The sequence below is a fragment of the Ammospiza nelsoni genome, chromosome 2 (assembly GCF_027579445.1).
Source record: "Ammospiza nelsoni isolate bAmmNel1 chromosome 2, bAmmNel1.pri, whole genome shotgun sequence".
In the NCBI taxonomy this organism is placed as follows: domain Eukaryota; kingdom Metazoa; phylum Chordata; class Aves; order Passeriformes; family Passerellidae; genus Ammospiza; species Ammospiza nelsoni.
Window position 1 is genome coordinate 67,663,273 of NC_080634.1, and position 25,814 is coordinate 67,689,086.

The window sequence follows — 25,814 nt, forward strand, 5'->3', positions numbered from 1 at the left end:
TTTCAAAAAGCTCATTTAATCTGCAAGGCCTTAGTTTCTCTTAACTGCTTTTAGTCAATGGACTTCAGTACTTATGTTTGTCCAGACTGTATGTTCTGCTCATCATGCTGCACACATCAAAAGGCACTCCAGGAATTTATGCTTGAAAACAAAAGCAAACTTCAGCTTGAGAAGGGGGGGAAGTTTCATTCCACAAGATTTGTACTAAATATTGAGTACTTCTTGGAGAGATACAACCTTTCCATTACATTGAACATGATCAAGATTTAGCTTCTGGTGGGAAAAATAAAAAAAAAGAAAAAAGAAAAAAAAAAGTCTCAAGGACAGAGGAGCTCAGCTCTCAGATTTGAAGGAGCAGTATTTTATTCTACATACCTGATGCTAGCTAGCTCAGAAGCAGGAGCACTCACCTCTGCCAGATAAGCTTCTTAACTTCTCAGGCAATGATCTGGCAGCTTGTGCTACAGCACAGAGCAGCTCAAATCCATGCTTAGAGAACAAAAAGTTACAGAAATGGAGGCATCAATTGCCAAGAAAAGATTTTTGCTTATGAGTCCACCTTACAGCCTAATGAAATCTACTTTTCTTTGGGCTGGCTTGCACTGCTGGAAGATGTGAGCACTCCAGTCACATCCTGTTCTGAGGCTACATTTCATCACAGCTGCTGTCAGATGGGCACAGAGCAGAAAGGCAATGAAGGTGTTTTTCAATGCAGGAGCAGGAGTAAACACCTGAAAGGTCAGGACCTCTTTCACAAACTATCATTGCAATTTTTCATGATTCTTTTTCTTTTGTTTTGGAACTGGAGATACACAGCTGAGCTCAAGAGCATGGATATGGGTACAAATGTCCAATGTAGGAGCAAACACATTAAAGAGGCAAACCATCCTACAGCAGCCTGTCCAATCACTTCACTGATGCCATTTAAGCAACAGGCTGGCATGTGCCAGATGGCAGCATAGAGGGATGATACTCCATTCAAAGGAACACTCACTTTCCAGCCGTGTCCTGTATTACTGTTCAGTACTTGTTTTAATCTCACTGTGGAGATGAAGAACTTTGAGCCTAGTGAGGGACAGCTTTAAAAATGCACCCTGAAGTGCACCCAGTTTTCTGCTCTTCACCTCCATACTCATTGCTTCCTTGTGTCTGCCTGAATTTATTTTTATTGACTTCTCTGGAATAAGAGATTACATCAGAGTACGAGGAAACACAGTCACTATCCATCTCTCCATAATATTCTGGATAATTCTGAATACTTAAAATTTATGGATATCCAATTCAGAGCACTTTTCTAAGCCATTATCATATACTTTGCCAAAAGAATGAGACAACAGCTGGTTCCTGGTACATAATTGCCAATTCTGTCCGCTAATGAAGTGTCCTGGGTAAAAGGAAGAATAGCAATTCATTGGAGTGTAGTGTAGAGCTCCAGAAACAAGCAAGGACTTTTTGTTTCAGTGATAGGAATGGAAAATATCTGCTCCAGATGGAAACAGGATCCTCAGAGACTGGCTAAAAAAAATAAATAAATAAAATTGAGAAGGCAGTCAGTCTCCGCAGTTCCTTACAATAAATGGGTCTCTGAAGTCCTTTCCTACAGACCTGAGTTATGTGAAAGGCCACAGTTTGTTTTAGGATCAGAAAAATATTTTGTGAAGGAAGGTATTTTTATCCAAGCAGGCTGATATTCACAGAGGACAGGAGACAACAATCTGAACCTACAGTTACGCTGAGGAATTGTGAATGGTTTGTGCATAGTACACATGAACGGCATAGTTGAGAATTTAATGCAGGTGCATAAATAAGAATCTTATGCAGAACACTATATATGAAAATGTCAATCTGAAATGTAACTGGAACAAAGGTACATATGAACTTTGAAGTGTAGTCAATGTGGAACATCCATGGACAAATAATCTGAATTATGGCTCTACAGATCATGCCATCACTACCACTTCCTAAACTGGAGCAACCCTGATAAAGAAGGCTTCTTTGCATAACTCTCTTTATTGACTCCTGAAAAGTATGACATGTATCATGACAAGTATCTGCTTCTAGAAGAGACTTTCACAGGGGACTCTCCATATCCTGAGTTAAGTTTATTCCATTTCTGTGAGCACCTAATATGATATGTGACCATTTTTCTGTACTCTCCATTACACAACAGCTGATAAAGTCCTTCAGATCAATTCATTTACCTTAATTTGTCCTTTTGTCACTCATCCCAGAGTTCCTGGAACAAATGATCTCCCAGCTGAAATGAATGGAAATTAAAGGGCCTATTCTCTGCAAGTGCAAAGCCAACCATCAAACACATGGCAGAGAAAATGCAGTGTGACAGCAGGAGGTGATAGTCTCCTTCAAAAATTGCTACTAAGACATGGTCCACCTTCCCAGGGACCTCTAACAGGATACTACAGAACAAATAACTTGAACAAACTCAACGTGACACAGAGGTAGAGGCAAAGACCTTTACAATATCAGGGTAGCTCCACTTCCCAATGTGATCAATATATACTAGAGAGGAGTAGCCTGAAACACTGTAAAAATGCCACCAGTACCTAAAATCCAGGCGTTATTTGTCTTCGCACGGGGTTTTAATAAAATACCTTACACTGTATCCATTGAGTTAAACTTGTCTGGGACTTCCCTCTAGCACTGAGGCAAAAGGGAATGAAATGGTCTCAGTTTTACTCCAAACACTGTCATCCTCAAACAATGGCAGTCACATTCAAAAAGCATGTTGTAGCGTTGTCCAGTGGCTGTGATAACCCCTGGACTCTCGACACTATTAATTAGCACAAGCCAAAAGTATTGCTGAGTTGTCGTCAATGTTTGTTCACATATACAACTGGCTTTCACCAATTAAAAAATAAAAAAAAGTCCCCAAACCAAACCAAGAAAGAAATCTCCTTGAGATATTTAATTAATATCGTTTCTGTGTTGCAAGAACCTAAGGGTCCTTTTGCTTAAAGGCAAGTTCCTGCTTGCTACATCCCTGCTGTCTGCCCTGTGTGTGTTATTAGCTATAACACTGACAAAGGCACTTGACAGTACTTTAATTAAAGACTCTCCCAAATAAAGTTTAATTAAAAGCTATACTGTAGGGCTTGAACCTCCTCCAAGTATGAAATATTCTCTTTTTTTTTCAGACGTGTATAAATAAATCAAGGATTTTTAGTTTTCTATTGCTTAAATGGATTTTGCTTTTCCAGTTTCATTAACAGTATGAAAGCACCAACCTACTCTTCTGATCACTGTTGGGAATGCATACTAATTAGATGTCCGATGCTAATTAAATTTCCTGATATAGGAAATCTATAGTAACTTCACAGCTCTTTTGTATCTTCAAAGGCTCCCACAGTCACCAATAGCAGAAAAACAAAAGAATATCAATCCATAGTTTCAGTCTTCTCTGAACTATTGAAGCAAAAGTGAAAATAATGAAATCTTGAGTTTTAAGATCAAGAAAGAAGCACTACCTAAGAAAATAAGGTGAAGAAACACTCATCTGTATAACTGCTATACTGAATTCTTAAAAGATCAAAGACTACACATCCATCCATCCCAGAGCAGATGGGAGATCTCAATCACAGATTTTTTTGCTATCAATCATCTTGCTGCTTGAAATATTAACCATACTTTCTGCATAGCCATTGCAGCTGTCTGTGTTGGCTTCCGATTTCCTCAGCTGGCTCTCAAGGAGTAGATATGCAAAAGAGGAAGGTTTGTTTCCTATTAAGTTACAGTTCTGCTATATCACAGACAAAACATACTTTGTCTATTTGAATAAACCCAAAAAAGGCAGCAAAGTGTGGATAGATTAATGAAGTCACATATTTTTTACTGGTCAAATATATGCTTTACAAAAAACAGTGGTAAAGCTGTTTTGATTTATCCTTGTGAGCATATCTATAGAACAAGAAGCATATAATTTTGATGGAGTGTTTTTCTAATAAATTCACATCATCTACATAATTTGAATTATACAAGTCATAATTACATTATAATGTATCTATGTCATTAGAAAACTTTGTGCATATTTCAGATAAAAAAATATGTAGTCACTACATTATTAATTTGTTTACAAAAAACGGAAGTTAAATATATATATATATATATATATATATATATATATAAATCCTAAAACACTTCCAAAACAGCACCAAGACTGACCTAACACAGAGTTTATAGAATATATTTTAACACATGCCAATTTTTTCAGCTTTAATCAAATTCAGCTTTACAAGTACATCAATGACATAACTTTAAAATAACATAATTATTCACATTGAATCTTCACAGAAACTTCAACACCCTTTACTATCTTTAAATCAGTACCATTGGTTGTCAAATTTTCTGTCTTCTTGTTAATACTCTAAGATTGGCAGGTGCCTTCACTCAGCAGCTGCTCTAATCAAGGCTGCACAAGATTTAATGCTCTCCTGGTCACCATGTAATTCTACCTCACCAATTATTTAGAAATCTATTTATATTACACAGAATCACAGAGTAAGCTGAGTTGGAAGGGACCCTCAGGGATCACTGAGTTCAGCTCTAAGCCCTGCACAAGACCAACCCCAAGAGTCACACCATGTGCCTGAGTGCACTGTCCAAACGCTCCTTGAACTCTGTCAGGCTTGATGCTGTGGCCACTTCCCTGGGGAGCCTCTTTCAGCACCCAATCTCCTCTGAGTGAAGGAGATTCAGCCTGAATCTGAGTGAAGGAGATTCAGCCTGAATTCAGATGTCCCCTGAGACATCTGTGGGCCGTTCCCTTGGGTTCTGTACTGGCCACCACAGAGAAGAGATCAGTGTCTGCCTCTCCTCTTCCCCTCAAGAGGAAGCTGAAGACTGCAATGCGGTCTTACCCTCAGTCTTCTCAAGGCTGAACAGACCAGGTGAACTCAGCTGCTCCTCAAGCCCCTTCACAAATCTCATGGCCTTCCTTTGGACACTCTATAATAATTTAATGCCTTTCTTAATATTGTGGTGCCCAAAACCACACACAGGACTCAAGGCGAGGCCGCCCCAGTTCAGAGCAGAGAAGGACAATCCCCTCCCATGCTCAGCTGCTGATGCTGTGCCTGATGCACCCCAGGACTATTTTTCCCTATGTGTCTGGTGTCTCCCTTTTGATGAACTTTAATTCTGATATTTTGCAACCATATTAGATTACATTGGTGGAGGGTCTGGTATCAGTTTATGATATATTCACCTATAATAATGCTTTTCATAGACACATCTATTTTATCCTTCTTAACCTCCAGCTTAATATGTATGATTCACAGGTAAAATTGCAATAATTTCACAAGTTTATGAAAAAATATAAACTTGACTGAATTACAGATAACAAGATGTGGAAACAGTTCCATCTTTTAAATCACATCTAAACATATTTGCACTATAATATTCTTAACTTCTACAGTTTTGCAAACAAGTCCATGTTCAGCTGTGTTTTTTCTGATTTGTTCAGTTGGCCCCAGGGGAAACCTCCTCTATAACAGGGGCAACTATCAGTGGGGTTTTTTTTTAAGCTGCTTGAGTTAAGAAGGCAATGACAGGAAAAAGAAAATGGGAGTAAATAACTGCCCATTTGTCAAAACTATTTTCTATTCCTGAGGTGAAACAATAAAGAGCTAAGCTGGTTACAGACATGAGTTGCTGAAAACTTGTTCACATCTGCAATCAGTACTTGGAATTTGGCAGCCAGATTCTCCAGATATTCTGCCTCAGTCTAGACAGGTGTGTGCTCCCAATTAGACATCAAAAGTCTGAAAGGGAATTTCTGTTGGCTTCTGTGCTTCTGGGTATTGAAACACTGGCTATTTTCTTAAATTTCCACTTGTCCACATCCATGCAGCAAAAGGCTGGTGGTAAATAAGGAATCAGAGTGCAAGCAAGGAGATAAGAAACTATGAATATAGATAAATCATATGAGATGATGGAAACAAAATGGGAAAAAGAAAACGTTTTGCTTTGGCAAGGTCAAGGGAAAACAGAGTGATTAACTGAGAAGCCTAGATTGTATCTAATTTAAATAAACTGAGTAAGTTTGAGACTATTTTCTAGGAATTCACAAATCATATGAGTTGTCACTGAATTCTCCATAGGATTTTTGAATGTCCTTACCCTCTGTGCAAGGCTGGCCACATTAATGATAAGCTTTGTACCTAAGGTATAACCACCATGTGTTAGAGAGACTGCTATTTGGATTTGGCTAAAACTTCCAGGATCAATAGAGACAATTATGTTCCAGTGCTTGCAAGCCTTCCCCAGCCTTGTTTAATTTATTAGTATAATTGCAGCTAGGAAATTTAGATGTCTGCTAAGATATCTGATGCAGAGAAAAGGAATAGAGAAAGAAATAATCCCATACCAACTCCAGGAGATAAGGACAGAAACCAAGAATAAATAAGGATAAACAAGAATAAATCAGGATAAAGAACCTGATGGAAAGAGAAATGCAAGATAGAGTAATCAAAACCAGAATGATCTATGTCATCCCATATATTTAATCTTTTAGCATTTAAAATTGTCTCACGTTTCCCAACCCTCATCACTCTTCTATTGTCATTAAGTGTTTGTGAAACTTGCAAGTGTAAACTTAAAGCATTTTAAAGTTTTATTTGGTCTCCAAAATGAGTTATAAAAAAAGAATAATGCTGTATTACCACTTCAATTGAAAGACATTAGAGATGTTGCTTATCATCTTAAATTCCTAATTCTTCAAGGTGATGTTACAATAGTACATAATGCTGCCATTTCTGAGGCAGTTTGGACTGTGTGACTGTTGAAATGAAAGAATATTACAGATGCAAATTCATATGAAGTAAATTAGAAAACATGCAAATTATACTAGCTGTGGAGCTCTCTTTTCATCCATTTGTGAAGTCTGGCCCTTATTTGTCTTACACCAAAAAGAAACTTTAGTTTTACATGACCCGAGTACATCATACAGCATAGAGAATCAAGGAACATAAAGGAGCTGAAAATTTTAAACATTTTTGATAAGCAGAAGTTTATTTCTTCTACTTTTTCATTGCTTCATCCAGTCTCCAAAGTTCTCAAAGATAACCATGAAGTTCTTAGATAGCTTCATTCATATTGAAAACGTTTATCTTTTTTCCCCTCCCTTTCTTCTGAATCTCCTTCTTTCCCTATCTACACTTACATGCTATCTCTTGCTGTCAACAACAACTCTTTTGCATCTTTTCAGGTGATACATTTTAGTGAAAACTGAGGCAAAAGAACAATTCAGTACTTTAGGATTTCCACAGTTTTCTTTCCAGGGGAACAACACTGTCCCTTCTCTTACCTCCTCTATCTTTAACCTCCGTCCTACAAAACGATTTAACATTACCTGTAGTCTTTTTGCTGTTCTGTGCCAAGGTATTCTTGATTTTGCCCCAGTATTCCTGTGCCATTCATTCACCAAGGAATCAGATTGTATCCTTCCTATTGAACTATTTCATTTCATGGATCCCTAGCTTGAAACCCTCCAGATGATGTGCAAAGCCACAGCTGAAGGGAGTAGGCATTACCCTTTTAACGTATAGAGTACTATCTAAATCAAGGTCTTACATTCTAGAACATTTATTTCTCAAACGTTATTCTCAAAAATAGTATTTTTAGCTTAAATTATGCTTATTTGCCATTTCTGTTTTCTATTAAGATGGTAAAGCTATTATGTCATAAAAACCCCAGAACATATCCTGATTAAATACAAAGCAAACAGTAACTTGTGATTAAATTATAATATGTGTATTTAAAGCAGATTAAAACTGCAGAGTTTGGGGTATCTATTTAAAATTGAATCTAAATCAAATATACAATAGAATCATCATGATAAAATATGGTTAATTTAAACAATATAAGGATGTATTTTAGGAAACAAATAGAACACAGTATATATTTTATACTTATGTGATTCAAGGCAAATATAATAGGGAGTCCCACTCTTTCAATTACCTTATTTTGTAATATTTGCATTCTTTTTTTCAGATTAATGCACTTCATTTAAAATGTGCATAACAAGTTGCTTAAGAAGTATAAATCTCAAATCAATAATGCATTAAAATATAAAAACTACTCAGAAGAGAGCTTTGAGTTATTAACTCTGAATTGTGAGTTATTCATAAGTTTACACTTCAAAATAGAGTACCAGCATATGAAGGGAAATGAAAGTGAAAGCATCTGGCTCATAATAAAACCTTTTAAAATATTTGCTTATTCAAACTTCACATTTTTTCTTTCAAATTTTTAATGATTTATGCAATTATTTAAACTGAGATTTGATTTAAAAAGCAATATAAGATTATTCTTTAAAAAAATGCACCTGTTCCTTCAGTGATCTTACATAATTTGAGTTATGAGGGTATAATACATTCCTTTTAAGTATTTGAAAACCAAGAAAAATTATATATTTTCTTGACTATCCTAATGAACTTGACAAGTCTGAAATATTGAACAGTTTGGAGATAAGAGATAATATTTTGAATTCATCCCTAGAAATGGTAAATAAATATTTTTAGACGATTATGTTTAAAAATAAAAACATTTATACAAAAATACAATGGATTGGAAAGTAGCAAACAAAGATATCAACATCTGCCTCTATAGGAAGTATATATATATAATGTATGCACCACAATACCTGTATATGCAAACTGAACAAGGTCCCACAGCGCATTGGGGTCTATGCCTTCCATTTTGATCTCTTCTTGCTTGGCTTCACAAACATCACTTGTAAACATGGCAGCAAAGTAGTCAGAGACAGAACTGAGGACAAGTCTGCAGAAAAAGTAAGAAACTGGTGTAACTTGCTTGGATATATGTATTATAAATGTCACATATTTATAAACTTCTTTAAAAATTATTTTTATAATAATTAATTAAATAATTCTGTATTTTGCTGCCAACATGCATTAATAATCCTCCTAATATTTTTTAATTATTAGGAGGAATATATTATTAATGCATATTGGCAGCAAAATACAGACTGACATTTGATTCTAATTTGGTTTTGCCTCCTGTGATATGAAGCAAATGGTACTTTAGCATATGACTATAAAAAAGACATAGAAATTAGCACTCAGTCTTTCTGATAATCTTCCAATCATGCAGATGTCCCAACTGTTAACAAGATAATCTCTGAGTATCAAATCATCAACTTCATATTGGCAGGCTTTTCATAATCCAGAGGTACTCTTCTTTGTTCCTAAAGGATTATTTGTTATAAACCTTAATAAGAGCATGTGACTTCAGACAATCTATACACCTACTAAATATAATCTGCTAAACTGTTAGTAGATTAACATGCTACTCACTAAAAACATATAAAAAAATCACTGTGTAATACAATGCTTTTGTTAACAAACCTGTCCAAGTAAAATATTTTGAAAATACCTACAAAATGTTCATAGCTTGCTGTTTAGGGATCTGATATAGATAAATCAATACCGCTACAGTATCAGATACTACTGGGGCTTTAAGTTAAGGCATTCTTCCAAATACCATCTACTGTGAAATGTTGATTTTGTTAGGACTGAATATCCACAGATGAACTTGAGATAGAAGTGTGGTACAGCTATAGATAGTGTACTATGTACTTCCATAAAGATGGTCACATTTCTGGATTAATTTGAAAACATAATGTACAAACATATTAATACAAAAACACTACAATCACAAGTGGAGAACTTGGAAACCAAGTGAAAAACAATTAGCCTTTTTGTATATTGTTAGCTAGTTTGCTCAGGGCAAATTATTATTTTAAAAAATAGGGAAGATAAACAAGTTAATTCTTATCAGCCACCATGGTAATTGATTGTCTTTGCTCTCTTAGCTCACCCCGATAGCTAAGTAAATATGACAGCTTGAATTGACTTCGTAATTTTACAGTGCTTTAAGCTGCTATATTTTACCAGCAAGTAGGGCAGACTGAAGACATATATATGATCTTTGCCTCTAAGGATGGGAAATTATTAAATACGTATAGTACTCTTATGACATTTTGTGTTGTGCTCAACTTCAGCAATCATGAATTTTAGAAGGAAACATCCTAATTCACAAACAATTCACATTTATATTTATGTAATGACTAAATGTCAAGGAATGACTACAAAAACATGAACTTAGAAACAGACTTTGGTGCTGCCACTAGAAACTCCTAATTTACTATTTTTTTCATCACTGAAGAACATTTACTTCTACATTTGCTTATTTATTCTATCTTATTTATATATTATTATATTTGTAAATCTCTTCTAGTACTTTTTCTGACCACTTATAAATAAGTGATTGTATTGTTCATTGATGCTTCAATAAAAGCATCACAAAAATCACAGAAAGGAAAAACATGATTTTATATGAGATCAATATTCTCACAGATATCAGACATGTAATTTAGGTATGTGATGGAGATTTTCATTTGAGACCATTTCATTCATGGAGATTTAATTTAATTTCATTTTGCATTAGCTGTTGCTTCAGATTTACTAGCCATCATTTAAATTCAGCTATGGATATTCAATTTGATCACTTGCCAAAAGAGCAAGGCCAAAACCCTTGGCTGCATCCAAAAAATAAAAAGGAAAAATGACTGAACAGAATTTTTAATACACTAGCTAATGATCACTGAAAATATTTTCAAAAGGTAATATCTTGTATTTTAAATTCACATGATTTATGTTCAGCAGTTAGTTATTATATAATATTACTCTGTGTGTGTGTGTATATATATATATATATATATATATATATATATATGGTCAAATTAAAAACAAAAAACCCAAAAAACAACAGAGGTAAGGCAGAAAATAAATAACAGAAGGATTAAATCTCTTTCACAAACTTCTATAAAAATGTGTGATTTTCCACAGTTTGTGTGAGGAAAGTCAAAGATGTTATCTAATGGATTTCATCTGCAATGAATTCAGAATTCCATCTACAAGAGCACACAAGAGTCAGTCCAAAGTGGGAAAAAATAAAAAAAAATAAATAAGACACGTCAGGTCCTCAGCATTACCCATTTTTCTTAGAGGTTTATCCCTCCTGGTTTGTACCACCTATCAAAGAAGATGGCTTAAATGAGCAGAAAGGTTCTGTGATGTAGCAGCTCACCTACAGAAGCAAAACAAGCTTTTGAACATTGTGATAAAAAAAACAGGATTATTTTTTAAAGTGTCTTATGTTAATCAATATTTAACAGAAATACTGAATCAGCTATTTCATCAACTTACTATAACCAAAAGACAAAGTTTCAAGACACTAACTTTTGCCTTGGGAAGTGCAAGTTGAACTGAAGAAAGGGGAACTTGCTAATTACACTTGATTCTGAAAGGTGACACCTTTTGTAAATCTTTATTGTATTCCAGGGTTGAGATGGAAGATCAAAAGTGAGAAATCAAAGAGATCAATTAATTTGTAATGATCTGCTGCTTTTTGTAGTTCAGAAGACTCCAAACAGCCCTAAATCTTGGTTTAAAGGCATGTTGACCTATTAATCAAGAAAGGTCAGGTGGCTGAGGATGTCACCTTTGCAACTTCGGATCTGGCAGTGAGAATACATAATAAACTCTTTCATCCTTGAGACTCATAGCAGGTAACTCATGGCTTAAAATGAGTTTGTGAACCCAGAAAGATTTTCTCCTGATTAAGAGACATCTTTCTCTTTACAACTAATTTCAGCCTGATCAATTTTGTGGTTTCTTTTGTACGTAACCCATATGACTGATTAGAGTTGTGACCTTTTTTCCCAGGATAGCAGGTTTTATTTTAGTTTATTATAGAATATTTCTTTGCTACTTTCACAACTGTTTTCATATACACTTTTGATAGAGAATTGCCTGACCACTGATGATGCATTTATTAATTAAAAGAAGTAAACAAACCTTGATCCCTTAAAATCTTTAAGAAAACTCTTACAATATTTTACTACCAACTGAGTAGAATATCAGATGTAATTTGCACTAAAAAATCGTAGGCGAGACACTATTTTTTCTCCATGCACATTATGCTAATACACATAGGAACTGAATATTCTCGAGAGCTGAGCCCAGGAGAATCTCATGAGGTTTAACTGGACCAAGTGCAAGGTGCTGCACCTGGGTTAGGGCAACCCCCAGTATCAATCCAGGCTGAGGGATGAATGGACAGAGAGCAGCCCTGCTGAGACTGTCTTGGTGATGCTTCTGGATGAGAGACTGGAATGCACACTCACAGCAGCCCAGAAAGCCAAACATGTTCTGGGCTGCATCAAAACAGCGGGGACCAGCAGGGTGAGGGAGGAGATTCTGCCCCTCTACTCTGCTTTGGTGAGACCCCACTTGGAGTACTGCTTACAAACAGCTTTCATTTACAAAGATTCTAGGGAAAAAATTATATATTTGGAATTTTTCCACACTACATTTTAATTTTCATTGACCTTTTGTCAGATGGCATTGTGAAAGTATGTGTATATATATATGTATCTACAGACATATATATGCATTCATAAGTATTACTTATTTTAAAAAGCTGCATAAGTATTACTTATTTTAAGTTCTGAGTTCTGAAAGCAATAAAATCTCACATTCAATAAATACTGGTATAATTCACAGCATAGGAAGGACATCAACCTCTTAGAGTGAGTCACCAAAATGGTTAGAGGGATGGAGCATCTCTCCCATAGGAAAAGATTGAGGGAATTTGGCTTTTTCAGCCTAGAAAAGAGAAGACTTAGGGATTACTTAATTGCTGCCTTTCAGTACCTGAAGGAGCCTTTAAAGAAAGTGGAGAGGGACTCTTTATATGGTCATGCAGTGATAGGACAAGGGAGAATGGTTTCAAAGTAAAAGAGTAGGCTCTTTCACCCTTCAAAGTCCATTTCAGTTACTGCACCTTTTTCCAGTCCATAAAGTAATAGCATTAGTATTCTGGCTTAATACAGTAATAAAATATGTCTAGCTGGAAAGGACCTTTAAGGCTCCTAAAACAAAAATAAAGCGTATGATTAAGCCCATGATTAGATGCTCCTTGAACTCTTACCACTTCCCTGGGAGGACTGTTGGAACAACTTACCATCCTTCTGCTGAAGAACCTTTTTCTAATATCCAATCTGAACTTCCCCTGACTTCAATCCATTTCCTTGGATCCTGTCCCTGGTCACCAGACAGATGAGATCACCACCTCCCCTTCTGCTGCTCCCCTCAAGGAAGCTGTAGACTGAGGTCATCCCTCAGCCTTCTTTTCTGTAGGATGAATGAGCCCAGTGACCTCAGCTGCTCTCCTTATCCATTTTTCCTTCAAAACCTTTCACCACCTTGGATGCCCTCCTCTGGACACACTCCAACAGTGTGATATCCGTATATTGTGGCTCCCAGAACTGCACACAACACTCAAGGTGTACCAGCACAGAGCAGAGAGAGGCACTCACCCCTTGATGGGCTGGTGATGTTGTGCCTGGTGCTTCCCAGGGCATGGTTGGCCCTTTGCTGCCAGGGCACTGCTGACTCTCATTCAACTTACCAGCAACCCAAACCCTCGTTTCAAGATTATCAATCAAGGTTAAAATTTAAAGCTCATCTAAATTGCCTTGCTGCTCCTCTGATAGCAGGAATTTTTGCTGTTGTTGTTGTTCTTTCCCAACTATATTACTTGAATGAATTATTTTTAAACTCACAGACAGTGGGTTGTGTTAAACAACTCTGTTCAGATGAGTTCAGATGATACAGGAAGTTCCTCAAACCTTACAGATATCTGGGAATAACATAGAGCTGCTGTACTGCTTTTAGTCTGTGTTTTCCACATGGATCTGTTACTGACTAGTGACAGAAAACAGATCTTCAGACTATTATGTGCATCTTCAGACTAATGGGCATTTTTCCTCTTTCACTCCCTGCTTCTAGACTTTCCTTCCTTCTCTGCCCGGTTCTCCTTTCTTTTCTGCCTAGTTCTTTATTCTTTCATCTTGCCTTTCAGCTAAACTTTCTCCATTAATGTTTTCCTCATTTTACTACTACTGTTTTTTTAACTTTGTACCTCTGCAGTAGCACTCAAGATGCATTGAAAAAAGTTGGTACCATCCAGAGCAGTGAAACAGACAACGCTAACTACATTTTGTTGAAGGAGTAATATTAAATTTGTCTTCACATGTCATTCAGATACTAGTAGAAATATTTGGGTAACCTTACTAAAGTATTTCTTTGTTGCATATGTTATTGGTAATTTTCCAATAGTTCTGTACTACCTTTTCTGCCATGGTGGGAGTCTCCCATGATCCTTTTCTTGATTATTGGAAAGAAAAACTTTATTTTTTGATATTAAGAGAAAACAGAAGATTTTTAGTGGTATTTCTCATTATACACTCAACTATACCTGACTATATTATAACAACAACGAAAGTAGATTTCTTGTTTTTTCAACAAGTGCAATGGAAGTCAGAACTGTAAGCTGAGTATGTAACTCCCCTTCTACATCTTCTTTGCATTTTCTGGTTTTATTGAATTTTCTGTTTTATTGAATCGAGTCTCTGTTATATGGTAGTGTTTTAATTGGATAGGGGCAGGTGGATTTTAGCCTTATATAACATTTGTTCTTCTTTTGTTTCCCTTCAGCATAGAGTTCCTATCTTGTTTTGTGCAGCATTATTAGTCAAAACATCATAATAAACTACAGTCTTAGTTTAGAGATGCTCTAACATTTCTGCAGTCCTAGATGGAAGTTTTAATGAACTTTCCAGCAAAAATATTAAGATCCATCTATCATTTGCAGTGACTTTAGCTCTTTTCTTCCCAGGACTTTTGATGCTTCTTCAGCAGCTGTAGAACACCGCATTTCAAGCACAGGTATCTAAAACCAGTGCAATTAATGTAAATTGCCTTCACTCAAGACCACTAAATCATTGATGGCAAACACATACTTAATTTTATGTTGACCCATGTGATTATTACTTGATTAACAATTTTCATTTACTCTGATAGTGCCACTATATTTCTGAACAATATTTACTTCCTAAATGCACAACAGAAGTACATGGAAAATGAAAGCAGAGATGAATGATGCAGGAGAAATATAGAAACATTGCGTCAATGTAAAAAAATTGAATTAGAGAGGCCCAAAGGTCAGGCTCAGATGAAGACAGCAAGGGATTTGATAGTAAAGAAGAGTTTCTGTAAATACCTTGGAAGCAAATGCAAAACTTTTGAAAGATTTTGTGCACTGCTCAAAAAAGCTTTATTTGGCACAGTCTTTTGTTTATTATGTTTGGAGGACAAGTTTAAAGTGAAATACCGGAGTAAGCTCTACAATATTACTGAAGGACCACTCTCTCCTATCTGTAATGGGTCATGACAATTGCAGGAGGTTTCTAAGGACTGGAAAAGTCAATTTTCATGTAAATCCCTAAGAAGAAGGATGTAGCTACACATAGACTTGTTTGCCTCACCAAGATCATGGAGCAAATTTGCCTGGATGACACATCCTGCACCACTGAAAACAGTGAGGATAATAAAAACTGGAACAGGTTAACAAGAGAAGAACGTCCACAAGAGATGATAATTAAAAATTAACTATGTATGACCTCAATGGTCTAACCTTGCAGTTGACCCTGCTTTGAGCAGGGAAAGTTGAATCTGTAATTTCTAGGATTTTAATGACTACAGTAAAAGAAGCAGCTCACTGTGCTTATCCAGATACACCTGTCTAAACAAATATAGAATAAACACTACCAAAACTTTTCCAGTTATTTGAGATTTGGAATTTTGACTGCAGACCACAGAGAAGTAGAAAATTACATGTAAAGGTGTCTAAAGGTTTATTAGAAAGTCTAAATAGGATTAGGGGTATTATTTCATAGTTAGTCTTCTTATTAGGGCATGTTTTCAGCTCAGGATTTATATACACTGTAGAATTGAAATGACAAATGTGAAATTAAATTTACTGCTAAAAGGTATGCATCCAAACTTGAAAAGCGGAATTAAAAATAGGGGATATGAAAGAAGCTAATTTACAAAACCCTATTATTTAAATATGAATGAAGTTTCTGTCTGGTTTTACGTCTTAGCATTTGGAAAATAACTTTGGCTCTCCAGTCTTATATGTTGCATTTTTTTTCTTTTACTCACTATTGTAGGAGTTGAAATATGGACTATTCAGCTTCTTTATTTAACAGGAATAGTCTCTGTGTCCATATTCACTCAGGGCAAAAGGAACTTTGTAAGGTCCAAGTTGTTAAGATGCCCTTAGAGTATTCCTCTGCACGAAGTTAATTTGTGAGTTCAGAAATGCACTGGCTGTTTTTCTGACTTCCTGCTGGGAAACCATAATCCTGCTCTGAATTTAGTATCTCACCAGAGAAATCAGGATGCAAGCAGGAAATAGATTACTTTTGGTTTGCAGCCTTATGCAGAGTTCAGATGTAAAAATACTTGCTCACCTGGAAATTCTGAATTATTCTCTGTGTTTTAATCTAAACTCTAGGACCATATTTTTATTTTCATGCATTAAATGAAAACCTATTTCTGAGATGAAAATCCCAATGAAGAAGAACTATTTTAAGTTTAATTTTTATCCAAAACCAAGTTTCATAAATACTAGCTGCTTCAATACCAGATAATCTTACAGAATTTTCAAAATTAAAGTGTTCAAGAATTTTTATCCCAATAATTATAATTAAAAGTAAATAAGAATTTTTTAGTTCATTGAAAGGCACAGGTCATAGGAAGAAAGTATTCAGTATTCTATTCTAAGTGTCTGAGAGAATGTACAACAGACTTATCACAGGGTCAGGATCTTAACCTAGAAATGATTCAGTTCAGTGTAGCTGTACAGCACCCCATTTCAGAAATTCACATTCTCTTCACATAAGAATAGCATCACAGCTATTGTGAGAATTGTTAGTCATACTCACCCATCAGTTTGCTAGTTGAGTGCTACTTGAACTTTTGAAAGCTGTACAAAAAACCCTCACCTTCAAAGTCCCAGCCTTCAAACTGACCTTTTCCAGCCACTTACAGTTGTGTTTAAAGAAAGAGGAAATAATCGTATGGGGCAACAGGAAACACTGCTCTAAGAAATACACATACCCAAATCATTAGCTTTTGTAATTTCAGTTCTTTATGCCTATCTCCTACCTGTGTGCAGGTATCTTGCGGTCCCCAGCAATCAGGATAACATCACAGAGCTGCTGCTGCTTCAGGTAGCTCTCCATTTTCCTGAAGGTTTGCTCTGCGTGGTGAACAGCCTGGTAGAATTCCTCGGAGCTGCAGGAATCCATGTCACAGTGGGGTGGCAAGGGGTGGCTGGCTCCTGACAGTCTGCAAACAACAAGAGAAACTCCAGGTTGGCAAGATGTGACCAAGTGTTGACTCCATCACAGCTTCTAGAACCTGACACATGCAAATCAATGCATCCTTTCCCTGTTCTCATCACTGGAAGTACAAGATAGAAAAATCTTACTGCATTGGGAGAGAAATGGAAAAGGCAATCTTATCTTTCCACTGATTGTCAGCAGTTCAAATTTCTCTCAAATTTCTAGTTCACTTTCTCAAATTCACATTCATTTTGCTCCCCTTGGGGAAGAAAAATAAAACTCTAATTGACTTAATTTGTAATGAATCCTGATTACTTTCCCAATGAAGAATTACATACTTAATTTTAATAAAAATATTTATTAATAAAAACTGAATTTAGCCTGCAAAGATAGCGATGTCTACATTTAAAAAGAAAAAAAACAAAAACCAAAGAATAAACAGGATAAAAATGTTTTGTTTTGTTTTTCATTATATAGACATCTATTCCTAGTTTGAAGTTATTCAGTTCAGTGTTGCAGTAGAAACTCAAAGTGTCAGGAAGCACTAGTCCTTGAGGAAATTATGAAACTATGATAGAATTTTGAAAGAGTTCTCAACATAGATGATACCTTCTCTTTTACAAATATGTAATGAGATGGATTTAAATGAAAGCCTTAAGATTATATGTATGACTTCTAGTGCTGAAAATGAAGGATTTCACAGATGAAGCTAATTTTTTATTCTTCAATAGATATATACAAAAGATTTCCATAATCAATAGAAGAGCAATAGACAACTTATCATAGTCCAGCATATGAAACAATATTATAAATTAATTCAAAACAATCTCATTTTATATATTCTATTGAAATAGAAATATTAAAGAGCACATAAAAACATTTATTATTTACAACAATAATACAACAGTTTCCTTACTCAAGGTTTGAATTCAGTAGGTATTACACTAAAAAAAAATTATATTGAAAGATGTGTAAGGAAATGCAGTCTGCATTCCTGGTGCAGGGAAAAAAATTGAAAAGTCCATAAAAATAATCTTAAACATCAGAATGAAATGCAGCTATAAAAATATAAATAACAAAAAAACCCCTACATTCTTGAGACATGCTAGTGATTTGCTTCTGAATGATGTTTTGTACATAGTGTCCCACATAGTCTCCTACAGTCACTGCACAGGGCTCAGCAGGTTTAAGGAGGAAGGGCTGATCCATCTTTCCAGCATAGGAATCACTAGGCTTCACGGCACTCCTTTAAAGTAGCTGGAATCCTGCATAATTGAAGGTGACATGCAGGTAATTTCCCAGGGAACCAGCACAGCTGCTTCTGTTATCTCACTCCCCCATCACCTATTCTACGCCATGTACAGGTACTAACTTAACAGAATCAGTTATGATTTAAAATTAAGTATAGTGAAGTTAACTTCACTTAAAATTCATTTAAAATAAGTAAACTAACTTTTGTAACATTAAGTTGGATAGCAAAAAATTATCAGTTGGTTTAAATTAGTCGATATTTTTATTTTTACACTGCAAAGGTTTTCATATACCTGAGCCTGTATATAGGAAACTAAACTGGCAAAATGTTACTAAATGTGATTTCTCAACAGAAGCAGTTACAAAATGATGATTTAGAAAGAACCATTTGCCTAATTCTGTTACAGGTAATATTGTTATACTGTCAAGTACTTAATGCCAGATATTTCCTCCTGGATAAAACAAACACATTCATTCTGTGAGTGACGTAATTTGCATATGTATTCCTATCCAATCTGGATTCCAACCATGTTGATCAGATATCCAAGTTTATTTTCATATCTTTGGTTGATCAACTGATGCTTTCCCACAAAACTACTGACAGACCTAAGCTCATTAGAATGGGCAGTGGGCAGATATTTCAACTAATTTTTTTTCTTTTTCTTTTCCATTTTATGTTTGTAACCATACATAGATTTCTTTAGTTTTATTGCTGGAGAACTAGAATGTAAAATAATTTACAAGAAATAAATTAATGCCTAATAAATGAGGTTGAAGGGTTTAAACAGACATGTTTCTTCCTCTCCTTTAGAGAATTTAGAAGTGACAACAGCAGTTCTGAGAAAGGAAAGTAACAGGAAAGAGCAGATCTTAATGGGTTCATACTGTTTGTTAGTTCAGGAGGTAGAGCTAGGTCAGCTTAAATTTGAACAGATAGGATACTAGTCCTGAATATTTTTGTCTATTTAAAATGCTGTCTTTCCCAGGTCAGAAGAAGATAACTATCCTGACTGAATTTATGCTGGTCCTGTGAACTAAGATTGCACTGTTATAAGCTTAGTCTATTTTGTTCTTGAATTGCTAGGCAGTGTTTGCCACAAATTTTGCTTTTTCCTGCTAGCCACTTATAAGCAACACTTTCTACCCACTAACTCAGTGTTTCTGTCACTTTGCCAGTCAATAAATGCTCAAAAGCAAGCCACCAAAAACTAAAGCATATTTTAAATATTATCATGAAAAATAGCAAGCAATAAGCTTGGTAGAAGACAATAAGTTAATCTTCTATTTATTTTCTAAGAAAGTCCAGATAAAAAGCCTGCTACTTATCCTATTCAGGAGCTATCTCTGTTTCATTATAAATGCTCTGTCTGCATAATCAATGCTTTAAATTCAGATAGCAACTTGTTAAAGTAGGAATTAGTTAAAGCAAATACCATTTATAACCAATTATCAGCTTGTGAAAGGCATATAAAGGTGCTCCGGGCCAATTAGCAATATGAAAATCACATTGTCACTTTGTATATATTGCTCTTGTTTAGGTGCAGGGCAATCAAACCACATATGGAGTGAGAGGCTTTGTGATTGCATTCAGCAGCAATTCCAACACAAATTTGACTGAAATTTTCCTAAATCTTTCAAAACCCGTTTTAGCATTTGTGTACCCCAAAATCCTGAAATCTGTGAACTGGACGGACTCCAGTTTTTCAATAATCTTCCTCAGCTGGCAAGTGCAAAGCCTGAACTCAGTGTGGAAATTTCAAACATTTGGGAGTTGTCCAGCCTAAAACACTTTAATGACTTAGTTAATAGCACAAAAATAAGGAAATCAAACCTTTCTCAAGGTTACAGTAATGCTACTGAAGGGTGACTGCAGTATAAGAATACTAAAAGGTTCACAGAAATTATCAACATTGCAAATAACCAATATTGTTAAAAGGTTTTTTTTAATGAAATGGCAAACCAGCGTGCATATTGCATAATAATAAAAAAAATTTTAAAAATCCACCTTAGCAAATTTGTACAGACTATTTTCACTGCTAAGAACAGTGTCCTGCTCTTAAAAGAGAAATTATTAAAGAGCCTGAAGGTGTAGAGAAAAATCCAGTCTTTGAGCCATCACAGATATTTAAACAGTGTAAGCAGAAATAAAAAACTAGAGAATCAAAAACATCTGACTCCAAAATGGTCCTCTTTTACAAGAAAATAACCACTGATTTGAAGAATGCAGAAATGAAAACCTTTAAGCTAAAGTAATGTCAAGGATTTAAAGAGAAAATGCCAAGGAAAAAAGAACTTCACACACAGATTTAGCTGCCTATACCTTTCTTGTTAAGCAATTAGTAAAACCAGTAGTTAAACCATATCCTGAACAAAAGAACAACAAGAAATAGAGAATTTATATTACTTGAAATTATACCACATTTCTCTGTGTAAACAGAGGCTTAAATTTAGAAATATTTCCATTCTGGAAATTATATTCATAGAGGTGCAGAAAATAACAGATTCATATCACTGTGTATAGCAGAAAACTTTACAGATTACTTAGGTATTTTAAATACTCAATTTGAATACTTTTTTTCTTCATTCCACTGAAGGCCCTGGCCCCAAATAAAGAACTCTTTAACCAGAAAATGTTGTATAATTTCATCATTACTGGAATATTAAACCCTGTTGTATTTAGCAGTTTTTTTTCAGTTTTCGCTTATGCAGGATTGATCACACAAACTTATCCAGAACCTGTTCAGTTTAATTTAGTGTATATTATTGGGTACATATCCAAAATGCATAGTCAAGAAACAAAATATATCCAGCTCTTCAGTGAAAGAAACATTGATTTGCTATTTATAACTTGCAAAGCCAGAAGAAGTATTCCATATGTAAGAGTGAAAAAAAATAAACTTCACACAATTCATTCTCTAAAAATTATTTATTGAATGCTTAAAAATCAATAGCCTGTGGAATTGCACCATCTAAGATGGACTGTCAGAAGTCATGGCTCTCATTAGTGATCACTTGCAAAAAGGCAAGAGGGAGTTTCACAAAGACTTTAAGATTTCTTAGTGCAACAGCAAGGCTAAAGTTCTGTTTGTGAATAAAAGCTATTCTTTTAGTTCTGCTACCAGCAAACACATCTACAACTACAGACTCTGCCCAGAGTTTCAGCAGGTAGAAGTGCCAGATAAAAAAATAATTAGAATATCAAACAGGACTTTTTAATTTTACCAGATTCACTCAGAGAAGAATTGGTCCTGTCTCAGAGATCCCTTCCCTATGGAAAATAATAAAAAAAAATTAAAGAATCCAGTGAATATTATAAACTCATTCTATAGATAAACCTGCATAATGTATACTTTACAATGGTATCTCCTCCTAAAGACAATTTGTGAATCAAGATACTTGTAACTCATTCTTTGAGCACCATAAGGCAAAAGACAGTCATAGGACACCTGTGTGCCCAGCAAAAGCGCAGCTGAATCCTCTTCTGTTCTGTATTTCTGTACCTCCTAAGAGTATTACCAGACACAAGAAACAAAATACTAAGTACCAGTTTATTGTGTGATCCTGGACAAATTGTTTGAGGAGCCCTTCAGAAACATGGGAAGGACAATGAGAAGGGACTACTGTACCACATCAAACTGCTTCTATGGAGAAGAAAGAGTTCCCTTGTGTAGGAGCCTGTATCGGATTTTATTAGTGTGGGTGGGGTACAGGGGTGGCTTCTGTAAGCAGCTGCTAGAACTTCTTACATGCCCAGCAAAGCCAATTCCAGGCAAATTTAAGATGGAAGTGCTGCTGGCCAAGGCTGGGCAAATCAGAAACAACAGTGACACCTGCAGCCAGTGCAGAAGGAGGGGGAGAAGGTGCTCCAGGCTCTGGAGCTGAGGTTCCCCTGCAGCCCGTGGTGCAGACCATGGAGAGGCAGCTGCGCCCCTGCAGCCCATGGAGGTTCATGGGGATGCTGCCCATGGAAGAGCCCAACACCACAGCAGCTGGATGCCTGAGAGGAGGCTGTGAACTTGTGGGAGCCCTGTGGCACTGGCAGGGACCTGCAGGCCTGTGGAGAGATGAGCCCATGCTGGAGCAGATTTCGTTTCATAGGATTTGTGACCTTCTGGGGGACCCACGCTGGAGCAGCCCATGCCTGAAGGGCTGCAGCCTGTGGAAGAGTCACCTGCTTGCAGCAGCTCTTGGAGAGCCACTGCCTGTGGGATGGACTTATGGTGGGGAATTGCATGGAGAACTCTCTCCAGGGAAGGAAGAATCAGTTCAAAATACTCTCAGTCAGCTTTTTCCTGATCCTCCACCAGATAATGATCTAACTTAAGCTACAAGCATAGACCTCTCTATTGCCAGTGGTGATTAACCAAAACATAAAAATTCCATAGCCTCCTGAAATACCAGGGTTTTTACATTTCAGTTCTTTTTAAAATGTCTTAATTTTGCCTTTTTTTGTTGCAAAAATAAAAATTCAAATACAATTAATAATTAATAAATTACTAAAAAATTTAATTGTTCTGAAAGCAATTACTTACAGAATTCAGTAATATTGATGACAAATGCTTTAACTTCCCTCAGTCTTCCCCCATTTTTTCCAGGTTTTATTATTTTTATTGATGAAATGAGTTTGTTCCATGTCCTATGCCTTAAGAACCACTTAAACTGTTAGGATGATTGGTTCATTCTTTAAGTATTCAATTGATCCTTTATCTCTGAATATTTTTCCATCTTTTATCCTCCACAGTCTTCTAAGCAACTACTTCAAGCTTCCTATTTCCTCTTCTCTTTCTCCACAGTCCAGTGCCCAGCGTTAAAAATAGCATAAGCCTTTGCACACCTCTACTAGTACTCCTACTAATATTGAGCTCTTCTTTCTGTCAATATTACTTTCAGCATCTCTCTCCAATAGTTACAGCTCCCAGCAATTTAGGGACTAAATGGGCTCGGCAGTCCAACACAGCTTAGACTGATATTCAAAAAATGGAATTTCTAAATAAAGACAGAGTGAGCATCAACAATTATCAATAGGATGATTTCAAACTTTCAAAAAATTAAAATATCATAATATAATACTTGCAGAAAAATTAAGTATATGTAAAATTTGAAGTTTGTTGGTTTGGCAGTTTTAAATTAAGTCAAAGTTTCAGGGGTTGGGATGAGGGGGCTTTTTTCCTTTTTTCCACATTGTAATACTTTTATTTGACAAGGTAAAAAAGTTTCATTTTGATATTGTTTTACATTACAACTATAAACTGTCTTTAAAGATATACCAAAATACTTATCTCGTAAGGATAGCTTTAATCAATTTTATTCACTTAAGAATTTTCAGGAAAAAATAATGCACAAAAGTACTCTGATATGGAAGCTTCCAACTGAAAATTTACAGGTCTGTGCTACTAATGGAGATATTCACTTTCCAATTTATGTATTCTGAGAGGTAAAATGAAAGATAGCTCAGACAGAAATGGTGCCATTACTGAGAAAATATCCATTTTATATAACCTTTCCAGTTAAAAAAAATGTTAGCAACTGTTCTGCTGAAGTTATGCAAAATTCCCCAAAGATGATTTGAGCAAAGAGCAAGTTTGTGGAACTGACTTAATTTAGTTTCACATATGATAATTGATTCAATTTGGTCTTTTAAGATTAATTTTGTATTTTGGAGGAGGTTTTTGTTTGCTTCATATGAGTGTGTGTGTGTTTTTGGTTTAATTCAGAATTTCAGATCTCATTTTAACAGCATTTGAGACACCTAATTTATGACTCTAAAGATCACTCAAAAATCACCATCGCAAGCGGAAAACCAGTTAACTTGGAGATATTTATTTAATTTACTAAAAATCAGAACAGAGGGATAATGAGAAATAAAACATATCTTTAAACACCTTCTCCAATAACTCGCTTTTTCTGGGTTTAACTTCACTCACAGTTTCTCTGCTTTCTCCCCCTCAGAAGCACAGGGAGATGGGGAATGGGGGTTGCAGTAAGTCATCGCACTTTGCCACTCCTTCTTCCTCAGGGGGAGGACTCCTTACACAGAATTCACAAAATCACAGAATGACTGGGTTGGAAGAGACCTTCAAGATCATCAAGTCCAACCCATGACCTAACGCTCAACTAAACCATGGCACCAAGTCCCACATCCAGTCTTTTTTAAACACACCCCGGGATGGTGACTCAACCACCTCCATGGGTAGAAAATTTCAGAAATTTATCACCCTTTCTGTAAAAACTTTTTCCTAATACCCAACCTATATTTCCCTTGATGAAGCTTGAGACTGTGTCCTCTGGTTCTGTCAACTGCTGCCTGGAGAAAGAGACCAACCCCACCTGACTACAGCCACCTTTCAGGAAGTTGTAGAGGGTGATGAGGTCACATTCTTGCCCTGCTCTGGCCTGAGGTCCACTGTGGGATCTCAGCACCTCAGGACTGATGTGCCGAGTCACCAAGACCACCCTTGGGGGGCTCAGGAGTCCTGGAATGTTGCCAGAAGTGTCTGGTGGCTGGACTTTGATCCTACACCGGAGACGACCCCTGTATGAGGATGGGAGGATTTCACTGGGTGTATGGTGAAGGGATAAGTTAATTAGAGTGAAACACAGGGTTTAGGATTTCTGTACAGGGGGGTCTAAAGAAGTAAGATGGAGGAATTGGGGCGTGTCCTCTTCTTCTTCTTGGCCTCCATCTTCTGTGGTGATGTTGGCACTTTGGGATTGGTTATTACTAAAAGTGCACTGGTTAATAAGGGTAAAAGGTATTGGGGAAAAATGATAAATATTGTATACGTAATTTCGAGTATAAAGATAGGTGACTGCCCCGGGGGCGCTCAGTGTGCTCATGGCTGGCTGCTGTGCAGACCTCTGTCGGGCCAAGAGAAAATCTTTTAGATAAACAATTAATAAACACCGAGACCGAGAAAAGATCTGAAGCCTCTTCTTGTCCTTTGAAGCGCGGGCTGTCCAAGGCCACCCCGGGCCTTTCCAGGTCACCTAAACAGCTGAGGAAACCGACAGTCCACCACCAGCAGCAGGTGGATTTCTGCTGCATCATGGACCTCCATGTGTTGCACCACACACTGCAGGGGAATCCCAACTCCAGGGCCTGGAGAACATCCTCCTCCCACACCTGCACTGACCTTGGCATCTGCAGGGCTGTTTCTCTCACAGGTTCTCACTTTTTATTTTTTTTCCCTGAAAACCCAAAATATCTAAATCATGACTAAAAAATTATAAATACAAAAAATATCCTAAGCTAAAAATGTATTTAAAA

At 36.2% G+C, this 25,814-nt stretch overlaps 1 protein-coding gene across 2 annotated transcripts in view; it reads right to left on the reverse strand.

Moving 5' to 3' along the window:
* The window catches only part of KLHL1 (kelch like family member 1), a 191,726-nt gene that overhangs the window by 115,092 nt on the left and 50,820 nt on the right, over positions 1 to 25,814 (reverse strand). The window contains exons 2-3 of one of the 2 annotated variants that reach the window (XM_059466869.1): positions 17,118 to 17,300; positions 8,660 to 8,796 (exon numbers count right to left, since the gene is read on the reverse strand). In XM_059466869.1, the coding sequence (XP_059322852.1) occupies positions 8,660 to 8,796; positions 17,118 to 17,300 (320 nt within the window). The remainder of the gene's footprint in view (positions 1 to 8,659; positions 8,797 to 17,117; positions 17,301 to 25,814) is intronic. The other variant, XM_059466870.1, reaches the window with a different exon arrangement.